At 42.2% G+C, this 19,605-nt stretch overlaps 1 protein-coding gene across 8 annotated transcripts in view; it reads left to right on the top strand.

Annotated features, from left to right (window-relative positions):
* Nucleotides 1-19,605, top strand: part of RYR3 (ryanodine receptor 3) — a 559,072-nt gene that overhangs the window by 458,165 nt on the left and 81,302 nt on the right. For 6 of the 8 annotated variants that reach the window (XM_070797211.1, XM_070797210.1, XM_070797212.1 and 3 more), the window contains exons 56-63: nt 1,144-1,454; nt 3,877-3,992; nt 4,532-4,599; nt 5,560-5,681; nt 8,992-9,041; nt 9,419-9,479; nt 11,864-12,102; nt 13,461-13,542. In XM_070797211.1, the coding sequence (XP_070653312.1) occupies nt 1,144-1,454; nt 3,877-3,992; nt 4,532-4,599; nt 5,560-5,681; nt 8,992-9,041; nt 9,419-9,479; nt 11,864-12,102; nt 13,461-13,542 (1,049 nt within the window). The remainder of the gene's footprint in view (nt 1-1,143; nt 1,455-3,876; nt 3,993-4,531; nt 4,600-5,559; nt 5,682-8,991; nt 9,042-9,418; nt 9,480-11,863; nt 12,103-13,460; nt 13,543-19,605) is intronic. The other 2 variants (XM_070797214.1, XM_070797213.1) reach the window with 1 other exon arrangement.

The raw sequence follows: 19,605 nt of genomic DNA, 5'->3' as shown, positions 1-19,605 counted from the left end.
GTAACTTACTTTCTAAAACCCCTCAAGTACAGGGAATGTCAAACTCCAAAGAGTTAAAAAAAACAGAAAGGAGAGAATGCCTGAAATATCACCACTGAAATATCAAAATTAGGAAGGGCTACACAGAGCAGAGGCCACTTATCTGAGATAGTCTCAGCAGAATTGACCAATGGTCAGAGGAGGTGAGGCTTTGCACTTCTTCTTGGGACATCGAAACAGGTCATAACTCACTAAGAGGAAGAACAAACAGCAAATTCCTATATCAAAACCCAAAACAGAACTGATAAGAGCCAGGAGAAATAACTAGTAACAAAACTAATAACAACTAGGAGAAAACCTATGAGCCGCCCCTGGGTGGGGGTGCTGGCCTGGTCACAGTAGGTTTGTTTCCCCAACCTTGAGGACAACCGTGTATTCCATGGTGGATTCACGAAAGTTGCCTGTGGTGGTGCAGATGAGTCATCATTGCAGGGTTTCAGGACATGAAGCCAAGAGGATGAGATCAAAAGCCCTAAGTGGCTTCCTCCCACTCCCACCTTGTGCACACATCGGTGACTGTGATGGAAGCAGCTACTCCTCGGAGCATCCATCAGACCAATGCTTTATACCTTAAAGTTCCTTTCCAAAGTACACCCTTCATTCCAGGTCACTAACTTATGAGCCTTATAAAGATGAGTTCTATTTGAGAAATCTCATTTTTGCCCCAGTTTTCTGCAACATGGGGCCATTTTTTAGTTTGCTAAGCTAAAAGCTTTTGGGGATTCTAGATTTTTGCTTGACCTCCCACTTACAGCTCGCTTTCTCAGGTCAGGAGTAAGACACTCAACTCCTGTGACAAATGAAGTGCCACCGGCATGCAGTTTGCAATGGAAATGTGTGTTCTCTCAGAAAGGCATCAAACTGCCAAGATAATAAGTTACCAGGGAAGGCCCGAATTAGAAATTGTTTTCTGTGTGTATGGGAAGATAGAAAACTAATGAGGTGCATAAGCACAGACTAATTAATGACAGGAGACACTCAGCAATGTGCAGTTAGCATTTGGTGGTGCTTTGTTTCCAAGGCTGCCTGAAATAGCCTGGCAGATATGAACCCATTTTTCTTGCTTGCTTTCTCTCTGACCGTCGTCTCCCTGGTGGGACCCAGGGGATGGTGGAGGTGGTAGCTGAGAACTATCACAATATCTGGGCCAAGAAGAAGAAGCTGGAGCTGGAGAGCAAAGGTGAGCTAGGTCCACAGCATCCCCCACAGAAGGTGAGCTGGGGGGCAGGTGTGTTTTCCCAAAAGTGCAAAGAGCCAAATATTTTGTCATCTCTCACTTTACGGACCCCAGGTGGTGGCAGTCACCCTCTTTTGGTACCCTATGATACCTTGACTGCCAAGGAAAAGTTCAGAGACCGAGAGAAGGCCCAGGACCTGTTTAAATTCCTCCAAGTGAATGGCATTGTGGTTTCCAGGTAAGCCGTCTTCCAGGTGATGTTAGTGGGACAGGGACAGGCTGGTGTGGTCTCTCCTGCTCTAGATCTTTAATCACCTGCCTAGGACAGCAGTTGGGTCTTTTGAATTAGGTAAGTGTTTTGGAGCATGAAGTCCTCTCTTCTGTCATAAATAAGACTGATCGATGTCAATTTCTAAAAAAAATCAAAGATGCATGCAAAGAATCTACCAAAGAGTCATGACAAATTATACGTACATACCTTAAACATTTAATTTTAACTTAAAACATACAAATATGCATTCATTCACAAATCTTGTACTGTAGACCCCAGACCTTATTTTACTTTGTTGTTTTATTGATTGGAATTATAAAGCACATCCATAATGCATCCTCAAACATCTGAAACTTGGGCTTCCCTAAAGAGCGGTGAGGATTAAGGCACATACAAAACACTGTAAGCGCAGCATTCTAGGGTTTTTTTTTTTTTTTTTTAACAATTTCCTCTCTATGTTTTACAGTTTTCTTACATCTAGTTCAAAAACTCTGTATGTGGAAACTTACAATTGTAGGTCTTTGTAAAACATGCAGCCTAGTTCTCACAGAATCACCAGTTCTCTTCACACTTGTATTTTAATGTTTTATATGGTATTTAATAAAATGCCACAATAACAATAGAGACCATGACTGACATCAACAACCCTGGAAAAAAGACTAGTTCCTGGAGAGACTGAATGAACCGTGATTTCTGAAGACTTTATCTCCAGCTTATGTTGATCAGAATCATCTAGATGAAGGTTTTAGATGAGGATGGTCTGGGCTGCTTAAGTCTTAAAGTTAGAATCTGTTTTCCTGCTGGTCAGGTATCAGCAGTGGGCTTTGCTTGCCAAGTCCTTTGTAGAATGGAAAACAAACAAGTGTCCCATCCTGATAAGCCATTTCTTCTGAAAGAAATGTCTGCCGAGCCAGCTGCTGTTTCTTCTCTTGGTTTCCTACAGAATTTTTGCCACTGAATGGCAGAAACCCCAATAAAATTCTATACAAATATTTCTATTGTAGCTCATATTAAAGAATAACAAAACTTATTTGCCATATTGTTGAGTGGGAAAGGTCAGGCAATGGGGGATAGCCCCTGGGGAAGCCTTTGAGAAAAACTCACATCATCATTTTAATCCTGTTCTTAATGCTGCGATGCATGCAGACTGTGGTTTGCCAATAAATAACTCGCTCACAGAAATGAAAAATTCCTCTTTATGATAAGGAAATCTAGGAAACAGGGAGGAAAAGGAAAAAGATCACTGAGTTCAGCAAACATATCCCTTAGCGGCTTACCCTGTGCCAGAACCTATCATGGGCACTTGACTATACCAATGAGGAGGCGACATCCTATCACTAAGGAAAACCCCTTGGTTCCTGCTGCCCACACCTCAAATCTGCCCCATCCTCAGCTTCCCCATCACTTGATGACACCCCTTTCTTCCGAGTGCTCAAACCAGAAACCTTGTCTCTTCTCTTTTTCCTTCAACTCGCCTCCACTTCTTTAGGAAATCCTGGTGGTTCTCCCTATAAGATACCCAGAATCTAGCCACTTCTCACCTTCATGCTGTCACTATTATTGCTGAAAGGGCTTCCTTCCCATGCTCCCTATTTCAACCTTTGGCCTCAACAGAGTACTCCTGTTAGAATATAGATCATATCGTGTCATTCCTCTATTCAAAACTTTCAATAGCTTCCCATCTCAAAGCAAAAGCAAACTGCTAAGGACAACCCATGGCATCCTAATGATTGAGCCCATTGTCCACCCCATGCCCCTCTGAACTACTCACTTTCATTCCATCCACACTGGCTTCACTCAGCATGCTTGCTCCCACCTCAGGACCTTTGCACCCTCTCTCCCAATGCCTTGAAAGCTCTCTCCCCTGATGTCTCTCTGTCTTCACCTTCCCATGTCATCCTTCCAATAAGCCCAGCACTGATTTAACACAACAGTCTGCTCACCCACCCCTTCAGGTACTCTTGGACCCTTTCATCCTTTAACTTTAGTTTTTCTTTTATTCACAAAGCTTATTAACCTCTAACACTCCATACACTTTATGTTTTGTTTTATGTAGCGTTCATGCCTGTTCATAGCTGACATGTAAGTTCCGTGAACACAGGGGATTCTTGTTTGCATCTCTGCTTTAGTTCCATCTCAGCATTTATTGAATGCATGATGCAGATCTTTCTGAAAAGTCTTTTCAGAAATTATTGTAGCTCAGATGTTGCATGCTCATGGAGGCAAGTTCCAAATTCAAGGGGAAATGAGTCAGATGGTGAGTCAGATCACTAAGGCAGAAAAACCATTAACATTTGGAAAACAGAGTTGACACAGGGAAAATTGCTGGTGCACTGAAGTCACAAAGCTGTCTCTGTTCCCCCCTGGGGTTTACCTGTTTCCACCCTAGAGGTATGAAGGATATGGAGCTGGATGCCTCCTCCATGGAAAAGAGGTTTGCCTATAAGTTTTTGAAGAAGGTTCTGAAATATGTTGATTCGGCTCAAGAGTTTATTGCCCATTTGGGTAAGTATCATTGTGAAATATCACAAAAATGTGTGCTTCTCCTAATATCAAAAAGAATTCGATATTCATTTTTCAAGGAATGATGTTTTCATGCCATAATTGTTCATGATGCTTTTAGGCATATGGTTTGGGGAAGGACACAATGACTGAGATATTCCCCCCCACACACCCCATTTTTTTAAAAAATCAGCTTTGTCTTTGGTTTTCCTTCTGGATTTGATTGAATCATTTGTCATTTTTAATATAACTCATCCTATTCTAAGTGTTCCATCTTTTTGCTTCGTGGCTCTGAGATTATGACTCAAGCTCTCTGAAGCTGCCTTCTCATCACTAAGATGGTGAAATGGGTGGTGATACTCTAGAGAATTGACACAAAAAATAACCAGCTCTCACAATTGCCAAGTACTTTGTAAAATATTAGATATTTTGTAAAAATCAAATGGCCTTTTCATGATGAAAAGCTTCTCTGTCTCTACAATGCTGTGACTGTTTTTGTTTTTTTTGCTCTGGCCAACTTCGTGTCACTTTTGTCTTCGTAGAAGCCATTGTCAGCAGTGGGAAAAATGAAAAGTCTCCCCATGACCAGGAGATCAAATTCTTTGCCAAAGTAAGTGACCCTGTGCGTTTAACTAGATTACTTTTTCCTTGGCAGCCGCACAAATTAGGGTACAAGTTAACGCAGATTCAACAAAGATACTCAAAACCCCAGTAATGGCTTTGATCATACAGAACTGTTTGTTGTGGAACAGTCCTGAGGCAGGTTGGGCAGCCTGCTTTGCTCCATGCCATCACCCAGGGACTCAGGTTCTTCCTCTCATGATGTTCTTCCATCTCCTAAAATGTAATCCCTGACAGTTTGGTCCAAACAGACACAACTGTACCACATCTGTGAGAAAGAGGGAAAGGAGAGGGGAAGGAAAGCGTCTGTTTTATTAAAGTTCTATCCCAATAGCTAGAACAGAATCATTTTAGCCTCAGCTAGCTGCAAGGGAGGCAGGTAATGCATTTTCTAGCTGGGTGACCCCATTCCCAGCTAAATTACAGGGGTTTGTACAGCTAAGGGAAAGAAGGGGAGAGTGAACATGGAGGCCAGTGAGCTGTCTCAGCCACATAACCCTAGGCAAAGGACTAAATACAAGTGAGGACTTGAGGTAGCCATGCTCTGAGAAGCAGAGCCAGGATGCTCCAGGCTAGTGGTGCTAGCCCATTCCTCAAGTATACTGATGAATGCCATGCCCAAGAAACCACATCTGAGCGCAGGCTAAGTACAGGACACCCCTGAAAGTGTTGACTCAGGGCCCCATGTGCACTTCTTTGGGTGCTTAGTATCTTCCTCTGTCCCTTCACATGTACCCAAGGCCTCTGGTTACAGGACTAGGAAAAGAAAATGTGTTGGAAACTGAGATCCGCAGGATAGTGTTTCCTGGAAATTCCAGGACCAGCGTTCAGAGGCTTTTTGCTCACTGAGAAGGAACTTTTTCAAAGGAACCAGAGGAAGGACTTTTGCCAGCTTCCTAGAAGTTTATCTCTAGCGGATCTTTCAGTTCATTTCTGGTGGATCTTTCAGGTTCTCCTCCCACTGGTTGACCAGTACTTCATCAATCATCGCCTGTACTTCCTGTCCTCCCCTCTGAAGCCCCTTAGCAGCAGCGGGTATGCCTCCCATAAGGAGAAAGAAATGGTGGCCAGGTGAGTCTACAGAAGAGAAGGTCATGGTGCTGATGTGATTTCCATGAAACCCCAGATTCCTGGAACTTAAATGGTGAATCTTTTGGAGAAATGAGCTGTGGCCTGACAATCGGCAGCTCAGAGGTTTCTGTTATCATCTTTTTTCTGAAAATGACTTTATTCATACTTATCTGTGTATTATTTTGGCAACCAAGAGAAGTGTACTGTTTGTGGGTATCACTAGGATTAGGGGGTAGATTTATATACTCAGATCAACTTCCATCCTGAAATATATTTAGAAAAAGGTGAAGGTAATTCTGAAGCTTGGGGAAAGCAAACACACAACATTGAGAAGAAACAGATTAACACTGCTTTCAACCCCATTCTTATCAGGTTTTTAAAGATTAAATTGCTTTTAAAGAATCAGATTTTACAAGTCTTGGTATGGATGACCTGAGATTTGAAATCTAGGCTGGCATAGTTCAATTTAAATTTCTAACAGGAAACAAATTTTAATCAAAAGTGTCAGCTTGCCTTCTCGTTCCACTAGATGAGACATGGGGATGTCTCAGCAGAACTGAGAACAAAGCGGGGTGCTTCATGATCAGGCTATGAGGTGGATCCCACCATGCCTCAGGTTCTCTCTGTATTTGACTTATGAGTGACAAAGGCATGGGTTAGATTTCTAAAGAGCAGAGAGTTAAGGACTGCAATCAGAGTAGTCTATTCACCCTTTCCCTAGCATCCATTGGTGGTGAAGAGTGTACTTTATATTTTATAAGGACCTAGCCATTGACAATCTTGGGAGGATTGTCTCAGCAGTGAGCTTAATTTTTCATATGCACAAATAATTGCCCACCTGTGGAAGTATCATTGTGAAACACCACAGTGCTTTAATTTCTAAGAACCACCCGGATATTATGATCTCCATTTTGCATATGAGGAAACTGAGGTTTGAGCAGGTTCCTTCCAGTGCCTAAAGTGACCCCAGATAATGAGAGCAAGAATGAAAGCCCACCCCTCTTTATCCAGACCGAGGGGCATTTTCTCTATACTGAAATTACTTCATTTACTGATATTTGTTAAACAGGGAGAAGCCCATGCTGTCAAAATGAGATGCACTTACAACCAGTTACTGACCTAACATTTCCTAGATATTTCCACGATGCACTAGTGTATTTTGTAAGAAGGAAAATGAGGTGCCAAGTGAGATATTCAGATAAGCCAACAGAGGGCAGGTGTGTCTGTTCTCTTCATCTATTTTTCTTAGATTATTAATTCATGGAAATGTAACATTTGTTCAGCCAGGAACCATTTGTCATGGCTGGAATACAACCTGGAGCTGATCAGCCTTGCAAATAGCTTTCAGATCCGTCAGCATGCGTGCCGCCCTCCCACAGCCGTGGTCGTCTCGGCCCTGAACACGCTCCCACTTACAGGCCCCTCTGGTCTGCAGCCTTCATCCATGCCCCGCCTCTCCTGCATCTGCTGCCATGTGTCACTGCTTTCCAGAGTCTTTCCCTGAGGACCTCTTTATCACCTTCTAACTCTGAGAGGAGACTGAGGTGCCGGGGGATGCTGGACCTCATAACTCTGGGCAAAGAACAGTGCTTCTACTTAAATGGTGGGCCCCAAAGGTGACCCAAAAAAAAAAGGGCCTTTGAAAATTTCAGGCCCTGGCCTTGGTGTGCCTGAGAGCACTTCTGACAGCAAGGGGAGCCACATTTTTATCAGAATCAAACAACCCAAGGATCTGCTTTAGCTCTAAAAAATGTTGTTTGTACAGAGTGGGTCCACTTGGAAGCATTTTGCCAGAAATAACTGAGTTTATTAGCCCCTAATTCTGCAGACTAAGAGAGTCATGTTATGAGTCTCTGCCTACAGATGAGAAAGCTAAAGCACAGAGGAGTGAGCTGGCTTCATCATGACAGCCAGCTAGTTCTGGCAGATGCACAGGACTCATATTCCTCCAGGATCCCTGCCAACTCCATGAGTTTTCATCACATACATAACTCAAAAAAAAAAAAAAAAAACACCCTGGGAAGAGAGAAAAGGCCCCATTTCACACTTGCTGGCTGCCAAGTTTCTGTTAACTTATTCTGAGCTCTCCTAAGCTCGAGGCCAGGGTTTCCAACTTATTTCCACTGCAAAAACAAATGACTAACCAGGAGAGACTTTGGCTCTTGTTTCCAGTAGACAGCCCAGAAAGGCTCAGGGCATTCACTGAAAACTGTTTAGAAGTGAATAAGTTTTCATCCCCACCAACACTTAGATGGATTTCTTCTTCATTTGGCCTTCCCACAAAGACTTCTGCCCTGTGTTAGAGCATGAGTTCTAAGACCATGGGAAGGACTTCACCTGGATCTCATCTAAGAATCCCACAGCCTGTGCTGAGTGATTTTATTCTACATTCCCTCTTCCTGTTCCTCCAGGAAGGACTGCTCCCTGAAAGGGTTGCCACGTTCTTGTCTAGCTGTGCCAATGTCAAATAATGTCAGCATTCTCAACAATCTCCTCCAGGAACACAGGTCAAATGATGGCCATAGTGCCCTAGAGGGGGGGCCATCAGGAGAGTGTTCAGAAGCACCTATGGGCTCTTTGCTGACTGCACAAGGCACTCTATTAGGCACTGTGAAAAGTAAAAGAGTAAGACACAACTGGACTCCAGCAGGTTCCATAGTAGAAAATATGGGTAAAGGCACCGAATAGGGTCAGAAAAAACACAAAAGCATGGCAGGTGGGATTTCCTAGCTTCAAAGACATGGATCAGACAGCAGTTAAGCCTGTAGGCTAATGGAGATGACAGAGAGAAGCCATTCCTTGAAATGTTTCTGGTGCAAAACAGTATTGCCCATACCTGAATCTTTATTCCAATCCCGCCATCTTGCCCACCTCCCAACTAAGGCCTCACACCCCTCACCCAGTGAAGACAATAAAAATGGCTTGCAATCCATTGCAACAATGGAAAAATCCTTCCAGAACCCTTTTTTACCCAAATGTGGGTAATGTTTTTAGTACTCTATAACAAGAGATGGTTTACAACAGCTGGCTCATTGCAAAATATTGTAGCTGTTGCAGAAGGATTGTTTTCTGTAACATTGTAGATGCCTGCAAGGTATCTTTCATGATTCTCCAATGAGACAGGGGGAACCTCATGTTTTCCTAGTGTGGTCCAGAGGACCCTTTGAGGGGAACGCAGTCTGTCTTCCTGGGCATGGAGGGGGGCATTCTGTGCACTTTGTTTTGCCGTATGGGCGGCTGAGGGATAAGGTTTAAGTGGGTCTGCCTTGAATCTCTGTCCCTTTCCCACTTGCATTTTTTTCTGCTTTAGCCTGTTCTGCAAACTCGCTGCTCTGGTTCGACACAGGATTTCCCTCTTCGGTAAGAGAAGTATTGCTAAAGGCTGCACGTCCTGTGATTACCCTCAACTCATGTCCCACAGACAACCTGAGCCTTAGGACTAAGGTGTCACCTAAATTTGCCATAGAAAATTGGGCTGAAGCATGATAAATGACCTCTGTACCCCTCAAACAGCTTAGATTTTCCATGCCAATGAATGTTTTAAGCTTTGCCTCTAACATCCATCACAAAGCCATGTGTCAGGCTGGAGATAAATGCCTTGGCCCCAAACAGAGCCCTGGCACTTTGCATGTTGGTGGTTAATTATGCTGGGCTGTGGTTTGTGCTTATTGAGAAGATTGGGTTTAAATGACAGGCTGAATGGCTTGGGGAGTCACAGGTGATATTTTTTATTTTAGGGAGCGATTCTACGACAATGGTGAGCTGTCTTCACATCTTAGCTCAGACACTTGACACAAGGTAAGTGTGCCCAGCATTCTCCAGTATTTTCTCAGGACTCCCCCCTCTGACTCTTTCTCTTCACTTATTATTGTATGGAAGAAGAAATGTGCCACCACTCTGCAGGAGCCAGGGAGAGAAGGGAAGACAGGGAAAAGATGGAAATCACCCTGATGTCAGCACACTTTTTCTCAGCTCATGATGGAGAGCCACTGTTGTGACAGATACTGAATGCTGAAAGCTGAGCATTTGATCAATTCTTGTCTTCTCTGACTGAGAAGTTCATCTTTCAGAAGATAAAACAGACAACGTGGCAAAGTACCACTTTGTACCTAATTCTCCACAAAAAAAGTAAAAGCTATCTGATGGGTGGTGAGGCTGTAAGGATCCTGGGAGAGGGACTCAGAGCACTCTGAGTTCAAAATGGCCAAGGAAGGGACATGATTACCAAAAGATCAAAAACAAAGATAGATTCCAGCCTGAAGGTGTCCTGAGGGTCTGTAGGAAAGATGGCTGAACAAAAAAGGAAGTCTTCCTTCCTTTCACGCATTGGATTGACCAAAAAGTTTGAGTTTTTTTAATAAGATGGATAACATCTATGTATATAACATCAGATGTGTGTGTGTGTGTGTGTGTACATATATTATGGTAGTATCAAGTATTTGATGAGATAAAAAGAGGCAAAGAACTGAAGGGAGCTTTTATAAGCAGACTTGTTAAGCAGGGCTGTTCACAAAGTCGGGAGAACATGCTTCCCAAAACCCAAGGCAGAAGAGAGGCAATAGCCTAAAAGAGTGACCAGATGATAAAAATCTCTATAAACTAAAAATGGTTTAAAAAAAAAAGTTAAGGGCAATTAAAGGGGATTTTCAGGTTTCTGAGAGAAACATGTTGTGGAGGTACTAAACCCCTTAAAACTCTTGTGCACATTCAGTTGTGTCCAACTCTTTGTGACCCCATGGACTGTAGCCTGCCAGGCTTCTCTGTACGTGGGATTTCTCAGGCAAGAATAATAGAGCGGGTTGCCAATTCCTACTTCAGGGGATCTTCCCAACTGAATCTACGTCTCTTGCATCTCTGGCACTGGCAGATGGGTTCTCTGCCAGTGTACCACCTCGGAGGCCCAGAAGTACTAACAGCACAAAATTTGCAGGATCAGACCAAAGCATTCCAGGGGTGCAGTGGGGTGAGGAATCTTTATTCCCAAAATTTGCAAAATGCCTTAAGAGCGGGTTTTCTTCCTGCAAAACTAAACAGAACACAAGTCAGTGTGTTTCATAGTCATTCCTGAGAAAATCTGAGGAAGATGGTTTATAAATACTTACAGGATAGGAACAAGCCTCACTGACTTTATTTCCTTGTTTTTATGTTTCTGATTGGCTGGATGATAATCGTGAAAATGCTGTAGATAAAAAGCATCTGGCCTTGTGGCAAGCCTGTCATAATCTTGTGAATAAGATGTAGATATATGGAAAATAAAAGATAACTGATAGGCTTTGTTCCAGTGCTGAGTTTTATAAGATAGTTTTGAGGGAAAGCCCCAGATACCCATAGCTAATCTCTATTCCCATATGGTTTCTTCAGTGGTCTGAGTAAGCTGTTTTAAAAGGGGGTGACCCTTCTTCCCTCCCCTTCTCCAAGCCGGAACATCCCTGCGAAGTGATAGAAACATAAGCTTCAGTTGATTTAATTCTTTGTCCTCTTTTTCTAAGAGGTCCTGCATCACAGGAGAGCTAGTATTTCTAACTAGCCCTTATAAAAGTTGCGGAGCCCATGGGGAGCTGAAGAAAAGTTCTCTCTGTGTCCTTTTAATTAGATATTTCCAGAAGAATGTAGCCAGCTGCAATATTATATAGATAGCAGGTGACCAATATCAGTTTCTCTCTAGATCGTCCTGTCCATTCTCTAAGAATTGAGCAGTGTGTCAATGTAAAGTGTAGACAGCAACCCAGAGCAGTATTACCAGTATATGTGTGCATACTCAGTCATTTCCAACTCTTTCTGACCCTGTGGACTGTAGCCCGCCAGGCTCCTATGTCCGTAGGATTTTCAAGGCAAGAATACTAGAGTGGGTTGCCATTTCCTCCTCCCAAGGATCTTCCCAACGCAGGGATTGACCTTGCATCTCTTGTATGTCCTGCATTGGCAGGTGGATTCTTTACCACCATGCCACGTGGGAGTCCCAAGAGTTGAGCAGTCATGCCCTCAAATCAAGCCTGCCTTCCAGTTGCTGGCCCATGCTTCAGGATTCTGTGATCCCAGTTTCTTTTTGGGTGTTAATAATTACTGCAGTGACAGGGGTGTCAAATGTCTGCCCGGGTTGCACTGAAAGTCCCCAGACTCTAGAAGGGAATTGGCCAAAGGTTTGGGTTATGCTTCTGGTTTTGAACATTGTTTGCTTACAGGACGGTCATGAAGTCAGGCTCAGAGCTGGTGAAAGCCGGGTTACGGGCATTCTTTGAAAATGCAGCGGAAGACTTAGAGAAAACTTTGGAAAACCTGAAGCTCGGCAAGTTTACCCATTCCAGAACACAGATCAAAGGCGTCTCTCAAAATATTAACTACACCACGGTGGCTCTGCTCCCCATCTTGACATCCATCTTTGAGCACGTGGCTCAGCATCAGTTCGGGGTGGACTTACTTTGTGAGTTGACCTGCCGTCTGTCATGGATTCATGTGTACCCAGCTGCAGATCCTTAGGAAGTGTGGGGTTCATTCCCTTAGGCTGACCTTCAGGGCAGAGTAGAGACAACCATTCCACACTTTTTCCTTCTTAATTAAAAAAAAAAAGGAGTAGACTCTTGGAGGGGAAGAGATCCCCAAATATCAGTTTATAAATATTTCACCTTTTCCCACTGTACCCAGGACCAGTCTTCCACCCACTGGTTTCACTCTCAGCCATTGTGTTCTCTCTTAATTTGAAAAGGTTATCTGTGAAATCTGTCAAGAGATACAGGTTTGCTCCCAGACACCAATTTTCCTATTAAGAAGCTTTAATTTATTCACTGTATATCAGGAGCAAAGGAAAGCTGCTAACATCTGAGCCGCCAGAAGAAAGACCATAGTTGGTTGGTTTTACTTTGCGTTTAGTACTATGTTCAGCCTTCTTATCCTGCCACCAAGCTTCAATTTTACACTGTAAATGGTGGCACATGATTGAATTAGTTTAACCAATGGCCAATGGCTAAGGCTGTGTCTTCCATAGCCCTCAGTAGTGAAAATCAGTTGTTTCCATGGGCTTTGGGGGAGAAGGAGGGGAACATCCAAACTCATTATTCTGTGTCATGGAAACAGCACACTTTCTTGTTGAAAAATAAGAAATTAAACTAGTTCTTTGTGTTAAATTAGTTCCAGCCTTATTGTGAGTTCCATACATTAATAGAGGCATGTAGCCTGCCCATTAAATTCTGAGTACCTAAGTGAATGATGCCCTTCCCTTGAGAAACATGGCAAAATCATAATACAATTGAATTACCTTTTGTAAAACATCTATCAGAGAAGCTGGGACAGGTGGACATGAGGTATTTTGCTCTGTCTCATAAGAAGTAGGGACATTGTACACATCTCCCTGGAAAAGGAATAAAAAGCTCACTCAAGCTTCAGATTCCTTTCATTCTTCCTTTCAAAAAAAGGAAATAGTGCTCTGGATAAAATTTGACTGCAGTGTCTCCCTCTATTGGAGGGGAAAAAAAAATACCGCATGGAAGGACTCACTGGTCAAATGATTCCTTTCCCTGAGAAGCTATGTGATCTGTATCTGGGATTCCACAAAGGACCTGGGATGGCACAGTGGTGGGTGTTTTCCTTATGGTGTTTTCTCTTCCAGCTCAGCAACTGGCATTTGAAAAGAGAGGGGCTCTATTTGTTAAAAAGAAAAAAAGTGAGATCTTTGGCTCTTGGGTGAAGCCAGTGTGTTTTCTGTTTGCAGACCCTTGCTGTGTGCAGGAGGTGGACCTCTGGGGTTGATGCACGAGAATGACAGTTCTTGTTTGTTCTTTCCAGTGGGTGATGTGCAGCTTTCATGCTACCATATACTGTGCAGCCTCTACTCCCTCGGGACAGGAAAGAACATCTATGTTGAAAGGTAATGAGTGAACAAAAGAGGCTAACACGTTCGGGCTGAATGTGTTACTGAAGTCTTTAAACACTTAACAGTAGCATCTTTCCAATCCAGCAGAAGCAAAATGCTCACTGAAATGGCTTAGTGATTTTGAGCCTCGCTCATGAAATGTTTATGGCAGTATTTAGAAGTGTTAATGAGGCTTCTAAGATGTATGACTTCCGTGGAGATAGCTGGAGAATGTACGTGGCTGGAGGAGCAATATAGCCAAACTAAATCATGTGCTGTTGGCCAAAAAATGTTGAAGAAACATCTCTTTCTTTATAATCACAGCTTTCAGAGAGCTTCCAGAGTTCCTGTGGTTAAAGCTTGCTGAGAAGCTCAAGGGAAGTGAGGCGGTTGCTTTAGTGTTTAATGAGTTTCTATGTGATACGGCCCTGGACCTTTACCATTCTTGGCTGTCAGATTAACTATAATTTTTAAAAAGTTCACACTTCGGGAACAGAAATGCTACTCAGTGGTCTTGAATCTGAACAGGCTGACTTTCCAAGGTGTTTGAGTTCCCACTCTGCTCTCTAATCTGCCTGGAGCAATGGAGGCCTTTGGCCACCCCTTGCTTTTCAGAATCAAATGTCATGTGTTATGTATTTCTGTTTAAATCCATGGAGAAGATCAGAAAGATAAACACAGTGTTAGCCAAACTCTAGATGTAGACTTATCCTTGGAAGATTTTTTTTTCCTTTTTTGCCTTTTCAAATAAGGAAACTGGAAAGAATTTGATCTGTGCTTAAAATTGCTTAATCTAAACATCCTGTTGATATCCACGATCTGTAGACCTCCTCAATTTATGATCCTTTATCAAACAAACCAACAGTATATCCCTGTTTCATATCTAAACTTACATAAATTCTAATTGCAGTTTCTCAATAAAGCAAAAAAAAAGACTTTGACTCCTTCAAGAACTCAGGATCTGATGACTTGAAATCATGTGCTAATAACCAAAGCATGTTGAAGAAATGTCTATGTCTTCATAATTACAACTGTTAAGTAGCTTCTAGAGTTCAAGAAATTAATTGAAGAACTAACAGCTAGTTTATTTTGATTATGAGTTTAATTCCTTAGAGTTACATAGCTTTCCTTATTGTTTTACATGAAATATAGATAAATAGTCTTGTCCTTTAATAGGAACTGGGCAGACAAAAGTTATAAACATATTTTATACCAAATCAAGAGAATTAAAATTTTTAATATTTAATACAGAATTTCACCTAGGGAAAGTGTCTTTACTTTCATTAAGCATTTGTGAATATTTTCTCAACATCATTTCTTATTCTCTTGGTTTATATGTATGTTCATGCATGCTAACTTACTTCAGTAGTGTCCAACTCTTTGCTACCCCGTGGATTGTAACCTACCAGGCTCCTCTGTCCCTAGGATTCTCCAGGCAAGAGTGCTGGAGTGGACTGCCATGCCCTCCTCCAGGGGATCTTCCCAACGCAGGGACTGAACTTGTGTCTCTTATGTCTCCTGCATTGGCAGGCAGGTTCTTTGCCACTAGCGCCACCTGGGAAGATCCTTGTATGTATGTACATGCGTCTATACGTATACGTGTTTTTTTGGTACAATTTTTTGAAAAGCTTATGCATTACTCTCTCTTGTTTAAAAAAAAAAAAAGTCAAAGAAAGGTCAACTCTGAAATGTCAGACCAGAAAAGAGACCATTCTTCATATGACTTTTTATACTTTATTCATGTACTCATAGTGCTGGCAATATCGGTGCCTGTGTTTCATATTCCACGCAGGTAGAAAGCCAGGCTTGAAGAAGCACCTCGGTCAAGTCTGCCCCGATTGTCTGTCTGTTAGTTAAGCAACCAGGATATAAAGATTTAAAATCCTCAAGTTGTGACGCTGCCATTAGTGACTTTTATGTATTTTCTATTGTATTGTGAAAGTAAGACATACTTATTTTTTTAAAAAATCAAACAGTACAGACCTATGTAAAATTAAAAGTCTGCTTCCTTCTTCACCCCAGATCACCCCACCTAGTAACAGTTTGTGTATACCATTCTAGACGTTTTCTACATGTGTACATTTTTACACATGTTAGGATCATAATATTGCTTTATAACTTTGTCTTGTTGGATGAAGTTAAAAACTGAATTTCCTTAACATGTAACTCATATATTTTTCATTTATCATTAATTAAAATAATTATTAATGCTCTACTTTTAAAAAGATTACCAAGTTTAATACATTTGCATTTCTGGCACTTCCTATCCTTTCTACCTTTCGTTTTTTGCTGTGTAATTCCTTATAACACATACATTTTACCCTGGAATATTTTAGGACTAATATTCCTTGAGTTGTTTACCTTGGTTTATATTTAAATGACTCAGTGTGTAGCCAATCCTTCTAAATTGTGATTTGCCCATCCTAAAACTTTTATTTTGATTTACCTCTTAGGTGGCCAGATTCATCTTATGTTGTTTTTTCTGTAAGAGTGCTTACTCTTGAGTGTTGGCATATTTTGTAATATCATCTGCCGACTTTATATGTGAACAGTTTCCATGGTATAAAATCCTTGGGTCATAATTTTCCTCCTTCAGAAGTGTACAGACTTCGCTTCTCTGTGGTCTGACAGTGTGTATTCCCGGAACCCGGTGATTTGTTCCCTGCACACTTGACTCTGCTGCTGCTCACTGGGTTCCTTCTTTGGTCTTGAAGCTGTTTCATTTCCCTGTACCATGTCCCCGGGTTGTCCTTTCCATATCAACCCCTGCACTTATTCTCAGAACTTAATACACCCCCTCAGGTTCCAGAATTGGATCTTACTTTATTTAATGAATCTTCAATTTTATTATATTGTTGCTGAGGTTTTTGATCCTAGCTGTTGTTCAAGGAGGGAAATTATTTGTATCTATTGACTGCGATTCATGCGGTCGCAAAGAGTCGGACACAACTGAGCGACTGATCTGATCTGATCTGATTGACTTCTTCCTTAACTTTCCTCTCTCATTTTCTCTGTAGTAACTTTTAGCTAATTGTTCTTTTCTGAAACTTTTTTGATTTGGTATGTATTTTTCAGTGTGAAGTTAACACACATTTTCTAATTTCAGCATAGGTCTAAATTTCTCCTCAATTTTCCCCCAGCTCTTGTGGGTTTTAAAGGGGAGAAAATATAGTGAAGCCTACCATTACCATTTCTCTGCCATGTTTTACTGAAGTTTCTTGGCTAGCATATGTCTTATAGGGTTGCAAAGGAACCACTCAATATTTGGTTTCCAACTATAGCATGAATACACTGTAAATAGAAAAGATTCCAGACACCTCCATGATAGGGTTGACTGTGAGGAGGAAAAAAGTCATTGAAACAGATTAGAGGCCTTTTGAGGGGGAATATTTTCTAATTGAGGCTAGACTGAGACAGTCACTGACAGGTAAATTTTCAGGTACAAAATTTCAGAGTAGGATAAAGGCTCTTACCTGTGTATTTAAACGTGGAGAATGCTTAACATTCTTTAACCTGAATATACTTTGATTGATTTTATTACTATTTATTCATTTGGTTGCATTGGGTCTTCATTGCTGCATTCAGGCTTTCTCTAGGTGCAGTGAGTGGGGGCTACTCTCTAGTTGCCGTATGTGGGCTTCTCATTGAAGTGGCTTCTCTTGTTGACAAGGGCTCTAGAGCGCAGGCTCAATAGTTGTGGCACATGAGCTTAGTTGCCCAAGGCATGTGGTGTCTTAGTTCCTGGACCAGGGATCGAACCTGTGTCTCCTGCTTTGGCAGCTGGATTCTTAACCACTGGACCACCAGGCAAGTCCCTACTTTGATTAATTGATAGAGCATTTGATGGAGATAGATCAAGAGACTAAGTTTGGTAATTGACTACATTAAGCATTGAATCTCCATTTTATTTCAGATTAAAACTTTGTTTTTGCCTTCACACTTTAGAGATATTTATATTTGCCTTCCTGCTCTGCCCGCTTTGACCAGTTATTTCCTGATCAAACGTTGCTCTCCCCAAACTGCTGAGATCACTGGTATTGCTGTCTAGAACCTTGCTGTGCCTCCACTTTCTGCCCCCCTGCTCCCTGTTACTTACTCTCTTTTGCATCCTCTGGAATTTACACAAAGGAACTTTCAAAATTGCAAAGCACCAGATACGTGCAGGCATAATTATTATTAGAATGACTTTGTCTCGGCCGATATCCCTGATGATAGACTGTTGAGAAGCAGGTCCCAATTCATGGGACAAAAGTTGAGAGACTGACTTAGGAATTAACAAAACCTGAAATACAAATTGAACTGAAAGAGAATGAGGAGAGGGAGGGATAAATTAGGAATTTGGAATTAAAAGATACACAGTACTATGTATAACATAGGTAAACAAGGACCTACTGTATAGCACAGGGAACTATTAATATATTCAGTATCTTGTAAAAACTTATAATGGAAAAGAATCTGGAAAAGAATACACACACACACACACATATACAAGATTACTTTGCATTGTAAATCAACTGTGAAAGTGAAAGTCGCTCAGCCGTGTCCAGCTGTTTGTGACCCCATGGACTGTAGCCTGCCAGGCTCCTCTGTCCATGGAATTCTCCAGGCCAGAATGCTGGAGTGGGTAGTCATTCCCTTCTACAGGGAATCTTCCCAGCCCAGGGATCGAACCCAGGTCTCCCGCATTGCAGCCAGATTCTTTATCATCTAAGCCATACTTCAGTTTAATGGGGAAAAAAAAAATTGAAGTCTCTTCAGCCTGTCAGCATTGACCAAGTACTGTTATATGAAAAATACTGTTCTTAACAGTAATAACTGAGGGGGCTTGCAGGGAGAGTGCATTTCTCTTTCCAGTGGTAAACTCTTACAGTATGCCCTTTGGTTGCTATGGAGCTGTTTCTGTAGCCCTTGCTTTGCTTGGTCCACACCCACAATGCCCCCTGGCAGGTGCTAAAAACCACCAGTATTTTAGCAGCAAGTTTTGTCTAGCTCAGTTGGTCTTGGACCTGGAGGCGAAGGTCATCCCTCTGGTATTTCACAGCCAGGAGCATTAACTGGCAGACTTCTGGGCTTTTACAGAAAGAACTTTCTCAGTGAGGCCAGAACTGTTGTTTCTCCCTCCAGCTTATTAGCATCATTGTGTGCTCCAGACTAGAAAATGCCTGTGGTGAGCTGGCAGAGACTCAGTTTGTCAGTAACTAAATATCATGCTTGTCCCTCTTCCTAAAGTCAGGGAGTCAGCATAACACCAGAGAACTGTCCATTGCCCCCAAGGATTGCCTTTCATCAGACTAACTGTAGAAATCCACTTTTGGGAGATCATAACTTTAATTTTGGTGAGTGAAAGAGAAGAGAAGTAGTATGGATCAATTAAAGTAAAGAGTCCCTTGGACTGCAAGGAGAGCAAACCAGTTAATCCTAAAGGAAATCACTCCTGAATGTTCACTGGGAGGACTGATGCTGAAGCCGAAGTTCCAATACTTTGGCCACCTGATATAAAGAACTGACTCATTGGAAAAGACCTTGATGCTGGGAAAGATTGAAGGCAGGAGAAGGGATGACAGAGGATGAGATGGTTGGATGGCATCACTGACTCAATGGACATGACTTTGAGCAAGCTCCAGGAGTTGGTGATGGACAGGGAAGCGTGGCATGCTGCAGTGCATGGGATTGCAAAGAGTCGGACATGACTGAGTGACTGAACTGAACTGAATGGGTCAATTTAGTACCAAGACAGCCCAGGACCAGCTGTATCCTAGATTCCTCTCCCTGCCCCAACTAAAAATTTGCTCTCAGATTTGATATCACCCCTTGTCACATGAAGACATGTGGCTCTTCATGTTCAATGTGCAGAGGCCCTCACTCCAATCATCTGTCCTGAGGGTTGGCCTTTCCACCACCACCATGAGCTTAGAAAGAAGCAAAGGAGTGGGAGAATGCCAGGGTCCAGCCCCAGCAGGATCCAGGGGTACCCTCAGGATGACGGCTTAGGCAATAAGGATAGAAAAGAGAAAACAGGGCTTGATCTTCCTTGATTTACACAGAAAGCCAATAAAGCCCCTGTGTTCCAAGGAGTCA

Source organism: Bos indicus, chromosome 10, assembly GCF_029378745.1.
Source record: "Bos indicus isolate NIAB-ARS_2022 breed Sahiwal x Tharparkar chromosome 10, NIAB-ARS_B.indTharparkar_mat_pri_1.0, whole genome shotgun sequence".
Classification (NCBI taxonomy): domain Eukaryota; kingdom Metazoa; phylum Chordata; class Mammalia; order Artiodactyla; family Bovidae; genus Bos; species Bos indicus.
The sequence above is the reverse complement of the archived record's forward strand: the minus strand, read 5'-3'. Positions and strand labels throughout refer to the sequence as shown.